The sequence below is a fragment of the Fragaria vesca genome, unplaced genomic scaffold, assembly GCF_000184155.1.
Source record: "Fragaria vesca subsp. vesca unplaced genomic scaffold, FraVesHawaii_1.0 scf0513070, whole genome shotgun sequence".
NCBI lineage: Eukaryota > Viridiplantae > Streptophyta > Magnoliopsida > Rosales > Rosaceae > Fragaria > Fragaria vesca.
Window position 1 is genome coordinate 428,533 of NW_004443442.1, and position 10,123 is coordinate 438,655.

Genomic DNA, 10,123 nt, shown 5'->3' on the forward strand with positions numbered 1-10,123 from the left:
AGTGGCATAATTCGTAGTTATTTTCATTCTTAGGGGCAACGCTTTAAGAGAACAGTAGGTCAGTAGCATAGATCGTAATTTTTTTATGGGCAACGTTTTAAGAGATTTAAATAGATGTATTGTTTTATCATCAATGAACATTTATTAACTGTGTTATCATTTATTACCTCCAACTGTACCTTTTTATCATTGGCCGTTTATTTAATTCATTAAGAGTATAATTGTCTTTCTGCTCTTATAATAGTCTATTGTAGTTATTTAATGCATTAAAGGTATATTTGTCTTTCTGCTGTTTAAGTCGACTCTTGAGAATTTTAAAATCTGATTTTGTTAGTAGGAATAAAATTCTTAAAATTAGAGCTAGTGGACATTGTCCTTAATTTATACTCTTTGATCTTATTCGTTAAACTATAACAATTAGATTGATGAGATTAAAGACAAGTCAAATAAAATCTTTTTTTTTTTTGAAATACAATTAAGGAATCAAATCTTTTAATTGATGAAATGGACGTCGTATTTGGACGGATAAGATTCTTCTGTTCAAGTTTGTTTCTAATGAAAAAAGAAAACACGGAGAGTCATCAGAAAGTTACAGCCGGCAGCAGCAGAAGCAGCCATGGCGTCGATGATAACAGTTCCGTCAAATTTTCCCGCCCTTCGACTTCCCACGGTATTCTATTAAATTGCTTGACCCTTAAACTGGTCACCTTCCAATTGATATGCTTTGGACTTTGGATAATACTTGTTTTTTTTTTTTTTTTTTCCCTAGCGTTTTCCTGTGAGAAAATACAACTGCACTTGTGTTGTTGCTTATCAAAATGCAACTAAAATGGGGTTATTTATCTCTCAACATAGTCTCTTCACGCGGTAAACTATTCTTACCCGTTTCTCATCTTTCATATTTATCTATACATTTACTTCGCAGCTTTCTTGAAAGACAAACTGAGAGTTCCCACTTTGGATGCAGCATGATAATAGTCAAAGTATTATAGACCCATTACTGCCAAGCTAACTGGGTTTTCTTCCTTTAACAAAAAATGGAAAAAGAGAAATGAATCATTCATATTACTGTGGTGTATATGAGTAAATTTCTGATCAGTTTGAGATCATTTTTTTGTTGTAGTGCGCATGAGATTGGTTCTGCACGCTTATCCAGGCCGATATACGCAGCGGGTTCAGATCTGTTTATTTCTGTCAATTGTTCTTTGCACAGGCCTTTAAGTTTTCCTATCTGTCTGTTTGGTTCAGTTGTTCTCTGGTGCTCACAATTTTACTTTACTGTTAATTTGGTTTTGTAGGTTTAGAGGCGTCTATTGCAGAAGAAACTCTTTTAAGGTTGAAAACCACAAAGATTGTTGTCGAGTCCCAAGATGACAATATTATACAAGTGAGTTTGCACTGAAATATTTCACCTTGAATTAAGCTTTATGATGATTATTATGAAGCTGTTTAGGGAAGATTTTTGAGTCTTCCTAGGAACAGCTACCTTGTTGGTCTAGGAAAACAGAAACTGTATTCAAATATCCACGGATTCAGATTGAATTCTTGAATTGAAACAAGCATTAGAGAGACTCACTGGGGCTGCAAATAAGTTCTCCTTTTCATCAAATCAGTTTCCGTTTCATTTTTCTTCAGAATGGATTAGAGTTTTTCCCATGTTTTATTTTCATTAATTGTTGGATTGTGTTGTGCCATTCAATTTCATTATTGAATGGGATTATGAGTGATCTACAGCTTCTAATTTCTTCATTTGAGTTGCTATATTACCAGTAATTATGTTGTATTTTGCATCAACTCTGTCAGAGTTCGGGGCCTTATAGTTATAATGTTCAAATGCTAGGTTAGAGTGGACGTGTCTGGGGATGAAACACAAAAAGTTTTTGATCAGGTTTTGACAAATTTGGCACGCACAGCTCCACCAGTTCCAGGATTTCGCAGACAAAAAGGAGGTAATGCAATCTGCCCCCCAATGCTATTATTGTTCAATTGATAATAACCTGAGTGCTCAGTGTACAAATGCAACTTGTGGATGACTTCTACAGTCCTAGGGCTCTTCTCTGTGAGTCTATGTGTATCCAATAGAATCTTGCAGTTGTGCAAAAAAAATTTGAAGAGTAAACAACACTTCCAAAGAGACTTCACCATGATATTAAAAAATCATGCTAAGGTTCTGCTCATTGATGCACTTAGGATTACTAACTCCAGTGCGTCCAGGTTTAACTCGTCCCATTTCTATCTGATAATTTTTCTCTTTTCTTCTTTCTCTCATAAGTCTGTATGTCGGAGCAACTTTTCAAATCGCAAGTAGTATTTACTAAATTTTCTTTTTTCATGTGCTTTGGAGCTACTTCAGGAAAAACATCAAAGGTCAGTAGCTTTACCTTGAGTCCATTTATTGTATTTCACCATTTGATATATTCTGTGCATTTTACTAGGTCTATTTAGTTCATATACAATTGGTCCAATAGGATGATTATTTCTACCCTTCCAACGTATGTGTTTGATTTGTTCCAACGTTTAGTTACACATGTATTTCATGCAAATTGCATTTTACTTCAAATTGTAAGTAGGCTGAAGAAGGTTCTAAAAAACGCTAGGCGCTAGTCGGGCGGAAGGCCGGGACAAAAGCGCCGAGAGGATTAGTCTAGGGATTAATCGGTTGAGAAATTTTATTAACACATCCCTAATAACTAGATACACATCTCATACTTAATACACAACCTATTAACTTTATTGTTTTAACATTTTACTAGATACACATACTCAAACTTCCTACAATACCCTCATTGAAAATACATAACTCATTCACTGAATATACAATCAATTCACTAAATACACATATATACTTTATAGATCTGCTACTCAATATTCAAAAAGAAAAAGTTCACATTAGTGTGATTTTTCTCAAAATGTTTCATCTTACCTCGTACTGTTTCACCTCATTAAAATCTTCCTCGAAGGTTTTATTTTTTCATAAAGGGTTTCACCTTGTTAAGATCTTTCTTGAGGGATTTTTTTTTGTTAACATCTTCTCCCATCGGTTTTCCCCGACAAAATTTCTTCTTAAGGAGCCTCTTACTCAAATTGATTTCAAGAATTCTTGAGCTTACCGAATTAAAAGAAAACAAGACAATACATCACCATTGCATAATGGAACTTTCAGCATTAGAATGCTCAATCCCGTCTGTAAAACTAAATTAATCGATTCTTAGGAACCATTGCAAAATATTCATATGTGGTGTCAAAATATCGGTACTCGATTCAAGCTAAAAAAAAAAGAGATAATTTGATATGAATGTCTCTTTTGGTAATTTACGTACTCACAAAGTCTTATATAATTTTTATAAAAAAAAGAGATGTGTATATAGCATCTAGGGATGTGTTAATAAAATTTCTCTAATTGGTTTTGTATTTTTTCTGTATTTATTTAATTACAAATAATTGTATAAATAAATATATAAAAGTTATAATGTCTGAAAATAGTGAAAATACTTAAATTTGGATAAAATGTTCAACAAGCATGCTCCTAGAAATAAAAACAATTACAAATAATTAAATTAGATTCTTGCAAGCCTATGTTTCATCGTTGGGTACTTGTTTGTTTCATTTTTTTTTGCTAAGCCAAATTAAAAAAAAGAAAGATGGTGCCTAATCGGAACCACCTAGGCCGCCTAGGGGCCGCCTAGGCGTCGGAACCGCCCAGCCTGCCCTGCCCGCCTAGGCGCCCGATTTCCTCCCTCTTGCCCAGAACCTTCAAATTGGCCAAAATCGAGTCGGCCAACCACCCTTCCAGCACCTAGGCGCCATCGCGCCTAGTTTTAGAACCTTGGGCTGAACCATAATTCAACTCTTCTTCAATAATTGAAACTGTTACCAAAGATTGCATCTCCACAAGTTGAGTGGCACCTTAATTGCCCAACTCAGTAGTTTGGATTTGTTAAATCATTGCTCTGTTTTTAGTTTGACATAGTCTGCACTCTAGCGCCAGAACGAGGAGGCCAAACAGAAACCGATTTTTATTCCTTCGTATCAAACATTAGCGAAACTGTTACATGATATCTATTATGATGGGGGAACCTTATCAAAATTTCCATGTTCAGCATCCTATTTCAGATCCTGTGTCACTGAATTTTGGTATTATCATAATTTTAATGAGAAATAGGGTGTCATATCAGTCTACGCTAATCTTATGGTTCAAAAGGTTTTAGTTGCACGGGAGCCTCTCCAATGAAGATTGTGAAATAAGGGACTAAGTAGGACTTTCATATCAATGTTGGATGAATATATTGTTAATCTTTACCCATAAAACCCATGTAGATTTAAAAGTCCTTATTTGAAAGTCCTTGCTGGGTGAACGATGGAGGCACACCTTTTAGTTGTACAAAAGCTGTTCCTTATCACAAATTGTATGATTTTTCATGTTGAACTGAAAAACAAATTAATGCCTACGTTATGCATTAATGGGTTACCCAATTAATGGTAATGTGGCCAAACATGTTGAACTTTGCTTCTATAGAATCCAACTTGAGACTCATGAACTCGAGTTTGTTGGCTGTTTGTGATTGTAAAATGACCAAGCAGCATGTTATTGGTGATTTTTTTTTTCTTGAGCGCTTGTGCAATTAAACTTGTTTTGTAAGTTATTTTCTCTGATCATGTTCTATGGTGACTAACCGGCAACTTCTGTCAGGTCCCAAAAAGTTTTCTCTTGGATATACTTGGTAAAGAGCGTGTCACAAACTTTGTTATACAAGAATTAGTAAGCTCTGCTTTGGCTGATTATGTAAAGCAGGCAAGTCATCATCAACACCCTTTATATGTGTCTTGTTTTCAAAATTGTGTGACCTTTTACAACCTTGGTCCAATTTCAGGAAAATCTGACTGTGAAGGAAAACAAGATCAATACCACCCAATCGGCAGAAGAACTGCAATCATCGTTCACCCCAGGGAATGAATTTGGATTCAATGCTACAATTGAGCTTGAAAAGGCAGAAATGGAAAAGCCAAGCGATGAATAAGTAGGCCCAGATGTCAAAGAAACTGGAGAGAACTTGTTCAAGTGCTTAACGTGAGTATTCAGTGGGATGGGGAAGAGAAAATTTTGTAAAAACTGATAGGGAAATGCCCCTGGTACACTCATCTTTTGGATACCTAACTTTGTAAACATTTCTCTTATCATTTATTATCTCTTAATTTTTTTTATAAAACTTTCAGACTTTGGCTGAAATAAAAGTTAGGGTAGCAAATTGAAACCAAAGTAAAAGAAAGTTAGGGTAGCAAATTGTCAATTATGCCTAAAAAAAAAAAAGGCAAAATGCCCATTTAGTACTAATTTAAACCACTCATTTCTCATTCCAATGACAATCTTTTTCATTAGCCCATTTCAATATAAAGTAACCTTTTTTATGCTTAAATGCACAAATCTTTACTAAAGCCTTAACAAACCGTATTATTTTAAGACTATTTTGCCCTCACCCCTTAAACATGCATAAAGAGAGAAAATGGAAGAGAGAATACTTGACCGGAATCTCACCGGACTCCGGTCACCGGCCGCCGGACTCCGGCCACCAAATTTCTCCGGTCGCTGGATTCCGGTCACCGGTGACTGGGTTACTAACCCCTAATAACTTGGTTACTGACTCCCAATAATCAGTTACTGACCCCCAATAATCGGTTACTGACCCCAATAGCTTGGTTACTAATCCCCAATAATCAGTTACTGACCCCCAATAATCGGGTACTGACCCCAATAACTTGATTACTGACCCCCAATAATCAGTTACTAACCCCCAATACTCGGGTACTTACCCCAATAACTTGATTACTGACCTTCAATAATCAGTTACCAACCCCCAATAATCAGATTACTGAACCTAATAACTTGGTTACTGACCCCCAATAATCAGTTACTGACCCTCAATAACTTGGTTACTGACACCCAATAATCAGTTACTGACCCCCAATAATCAACTTATTTAAACTTATTGTAATAGAAAAGAAGAAATATCAGAACATAATCGAGTTATTGACCCCAATAATAGTTACTAAACCCCAATAAAATGTTGAAACATTACTGTGAGGCCCATAAGGGCATCCAAATCTCCGGCCCGTTGTCAAGGACCCAAGCCCAAACCAAAAAATTGCTCTGGGCACCTAAAGCTGGCGCCCACACCCTTCCCGACCGCCGTTGCCGTTGACTCCAGCGTCCGACCTTAAGCCAATCGTCACCCATCCATTTCTGTTCGGATCCAGATCTTCATTGGCTTCAGGCCAGAGCAGACCTGGCGTAGATGAACGTCAATTGACAAGCGCCGACGGCCAATCGTCGAGCAACGAGCGTCGAACGCTGACTACTGAGCGACAAGCGACGAGCGCCTAATGCCGTGCGCTGAGCGACGAGGCCTTGGTCTCTGGGAAGAAATCAAATGCCGGAGTTTTGGATCTGCAGTGTTACGGCGATTCTCAACATATCTCGCTTGATGACGGTGTCCATGCGGCAGAGGAGCGACGACACCACTTAAAGATCTCGTCGGCAGCAGAGTTTAGCTCGGTTCACGTCTTTCAAGGCGGCGGCTTTGTCGTTGAGGACTTGAGTCTCTGCTTCAAAGAGAGAGAAAAAGAAATAAAAAATAAAAAAAGAAGAAGAAGAAGAATTCTAATTGGAAAAAGAGTGAGAGAGGGTAGTTGAATAGGAGTGAGGGTAAATTCGTCTTTAGTCTGAGATTCATTGAAATGAGCTCATGAATAAGATTTTCATTATATTAGGTTCTAGTTTACTTGTTTTTTTTGCAAATGTGCATTTTCCCAAAAAAAAATTGTTAAGCATATCAAACGTATAAGAGTTAGGACTCGTACAGAAACGTATTCAGATACAACCTGTGTTGGACAATGGACATATATATTTGGTGGAGTTGTGGTCAAAGAGTGAGTCGAACAAGAACATATTCATTCATTGATTGCTTCCTTACTTCCTCTGTCAAAACTGTGATAGCAGCTTCAATTTCACAAGGAATGGTGTAGAAGTTATCTATATATACACACAGTCACAGAGATGGGGAATTTGTTCGTGAAGAAACCCAAGATCACCGATGTCGATCGAGCTATTTTGTCTCTCAAGACCCAGAGACGCAAGCTCGCTCAGTACCAACAACAGGTCCCAATACTTGATCTTATTCATTTCAACTTTCACCCTCTATGAATTGGGATCCTGGGTATCTGCTAAAATTGGTTTTCCAACCAGGAAAATAACAGTTTAGGATCAACTTGTTCTTTTTTTCTTTGTTTTTGTTGGGATTTCTTCCCTTTGGTTACGAGTAAATGAAGGAAATTCAGTTTTGAAAGGGATAATGATTGAATTTCGCATATAGAAATGTAATGGTATAATTGCTTATGTTAGCTCAGTTATTTGTTCCAGCTTGAAGCTGTAATTGAAGCAGAAAAGCAGGCTGCAAGAGACTTGATTCGTGATAAGAAAAAGGAAAGAGCTTTGTTAGCATTGAAGAAGAAAAAGGCACAAGAAGAATTATTGAAGCAAGTCGATACCTGGGTTATTAATGTTGAGCAACAAGTAAGTGTTCATGATAAACAGTAATTTCTTTCCTCAGTTTTTGTTGTCTCTTTTTAGTATGATGCTATATTTTGAGAAGAAAAGATGTTGATGCTCCACTCTACATTTTGGTTCAGTTGCAAGATATTGAACTATCAAGCAAGCAGAAAGCTGTGTTTGAGAGTTTGAAGGCTGGTAATAGTGCAATTAAAGCTATTCAAAGTGAGATCAACCTTGAGGATGTTCAAAAGCTAATGGATGATACTGAGGAAGCTAAAGCTTACCAAGATGTAAGTTCATCTTATTTTGTCATGCACTCATGTCAGTTTTGTCTGTACTAATCACTCCAATCCTTGGTTTGAATTCCCAAACAACAGTACCGTAAATGTCTTAATAAAATTTATTGAAAAGGATCATGTTTCTGCTTGCGGTTCTGTGAGCTGAAAGTAAGCGGCATGTCGAATGTGGTATTGCCTTTCTTCAGCTGATCTGCTAGTGCCCTCCCTTTAATTTTCTCTCTGTTGTGTCTATATCCATTATTCTTTGTTTCCTTATTTCCTTGTCTTTATATATATATGCAGGCCGGATGTGGAGCGCACGTCCGCACTTTAACTTTAAGGACAGTGCGGAAGTGCGCTTCATATCGTTTTCGTATATATATGTGTGTGTGTATATATATATATATATTTTTTTTTTCCAAGAGAAGAACATGCATGATATTTGCAATAAATTTACCTCTTGTTTTTCTTTTTCAAAATTTTGTCATTATTGGTAGAAGGAGACCGTGGCAAGTACTATCAATTTATCTTTTGTTTATATGTGGCACTTGTTTTGAGTTTCCAAACATATATTGCACCTGGAATATCTTGAATTGGTTGGGTTATGAAGGATTTTGGACATGACAAGGATCAAATCTGTGTTTTGGAAAATAAATATGTTTTGAACTCTTCAATTCAGTATAAGCATGTATTAAATGTCTTTCAATTCAGTATAAGCATGTATTAACTGTCTCTGTTGTAATTAGAGGTCCTATCCACTTATTCATCGAAGATGCGTGCTTTTATTATTTCTCCTGTGATTTTCACCACTTGTATGCACTTCTTCAATGTTTGCTTAGCGTCTTCTTTCTGGACTTTTTTCTCTTCAATAAATTTCGCCATGTTTACATGACTTTGTAGGAAATTAGTGCAATTTTGGGGGAGAAATTATCAACAGAAGATGAAGAGGAAATCTTAGCAGAATTTGAGAACTTGGAAGCTCAGGTATGTTCTTTTATTTGAAATGATAGGTCCTACATAAACCTTCGCAATCCATTTGCATCTTATTCCGATTTTTCTAATAGTTATTGATAAGAATCTGTTCTTGAAATTATAGTAAGCTGGTTCATGATCAATGTTTTGACAATTATTTTGTTTCCGACTATTCAAATTTGTGAAAAGCAGTTTATATCCTCCTTGGTGGTCTCCGTTTATCTCATCACCAATATCAGTATATCCAAGCTAATTCATTACAGTGTACCATGTTAATGTATGTCCAACAACTCCATATCACATGATTTTACGTCTAAATGAGAAACCCCCATTCTATTGTCAGATAACTATTCAAGACCTTCCCGAAACTCCTGCTTCAGTGCCGGGTCCTCAAGATGAGAAGTTGGACCTTCCTGATGTACCAACCAAAGTGCCAGTTGCACCTGATGTGGTCACAGATGATGCAAAAGATTCTGCTACGATTAAAGGTATTATTCTGTCTGCTCTGCAAACTACTTATTCCTTACTACTCAATTTCAAATTCTTGACGCCATTTTGGATTTGCAGTTATGGAGGAACCGGTGCTGGCTTGATTTGTATATGACAATTGAATTAGCTCGCCATTCTGAAACTAATCACCAGTTGAATTTGACCTGTTCAGCAATATGCATGTATTGATTTGGATGATTTTGATTTTCTGTACCCTTACTTAAAGACTTGTGAGTTGTACAGATTTATATTTCTCCAACCCTTGATGTTTTGTTTCTAAAATTCTTAATTGATTTTGAAAGTAGAAGACGATGTATTCAAAAGTAATCAAAACCTTAGAACTCAGGCATTACAGAAAAAGGTTTGCAGCTCCAGAGGGAAATATGCTCACTCCAAGAGAGCAAGAAACCTGAAAGCAGACCATGCTTACTTAACTCATTGGCTTGACATACACATGATCCACAACACATGCCACTCGTCTTTCTACCAGAATCATAAGCACCATCAATGTTAACTTCCGGCCTAACTGCGAAGGAGGGGACCGTACCATAACGACTTAGGCACCTGAACCGACATGATAGAATGAAGCAAAGACAAAGACTGGACTTGCTGGACAGAGTTCACCCTGCCATTTCCCAGTCGTTGATTACGCTCTCTACAAACACCCCACAACATCAAGAGAATAGCGAGTGGAACAAGTATGGTTTTGGAACAAGTGGAACAAGAAGTTTATACTTATTCAAATGGCAACTCTTAGTTATTTTGTTGTCAATTTCTTAAGAAAGAAAGGAAAAACAACACTGTCATGCAGCAAGAGATACAGTCCTAGCTATGGCCA

General features: G+C 36.8%; 2 protein-coding genes across 2 annotated transcripts; both read left to right on the plus strand.

Annotated features, from left to right (window-relative positions):
- The first annotated feature begins 616 nt into the window (after positions 1-616).
- LOC101297502 (trigger factor-like) lies at positions 617-5,018 on the plus strand. Its single transcript, XM_004309804.1, has 8 exons — positions 617-670; positions 770-867; positions 1,124-1,173; positions 1,299-1,387; positions 1,841-1,949; positions 2,354-2,367; positions 4,691-4,792; positions 4,872-5,018. Exons 1-8 carry the CDS (start codon positions 617-619, stop codon positions 5,016-5,018), a joined length of 663 nt encoding a protein of 220 aa, XP_004309852.1.
- A 1,849-nt stretch (positions 5,019-6,867) lies between these two features.
- LOC101293161 (vacuolar protein sorting-associated protein 20 homolog 2-like) lies at positions 6,868-9,576 on the plus strand. Its single transcript, XM_004309790.1, has 6 exons — positions 6,868-7,153; positions 7,415-7,567; positions 7,684-7,836; positions 8,725-8,808; positions 9,140-9,284; positions 9,364-9,576. Exons 1-6 carry the CDS (start codon positions 7,052-7,054, stop codon positions 9,387-9,389), a joined length of 663 nt encoding a protein of 220 aa, XP_004309838.1. The 5' UTR covers positions 6,868-7,051; the 3' UTR covers positions 9,390-9,576.
- The last annotated feature ends 547 nt before the right edge of the window (positions 9,577-10,123 follow it).

Coding starts and splice junctions, on each gene's coding strand:
- LOC101297502 (XM_004309804.1), top strand. CDS start 617: ATGGCGTCGATGATAACAGTTCCGTCAAATTTTCCCGCCCTTCGACTT. Junction 1,174..1,298: donor CAGGCCGATATACGCAGCGG/GTTCAGATCTGT, acceptor TTGGTTTTGTAG/GTTTAGAGGCGTCTATTGCA. Junction 1,388..1,840: donor AAGATGACAATATTATACAA/GTGAGTTTGCAC, acceptor TTCAAATGCTAG/GTTAGAGTGGACGTGTCTGG.
- LOC101293161 (XM_004309790.1), top strand. CDS start 7,052: ATGGGGAATTTGTTCGTGAAGAAACCCAAGATCACCGATGTCGATCGA. Junction 7,154..7,414: donor TCGCTCAGTACCAACAACAG/GTCCCAATACTT, acceptor TATTTGTTCCAG/CTTGAAGCTGTAATTGAAGC. Junction 9,285..9,363: donor AGATTCTGCTACGATTAAAG/GTATTATTCTGT, acceptor TTGGATTTGCAG/TTATGGAGGAACCGGTGCTG.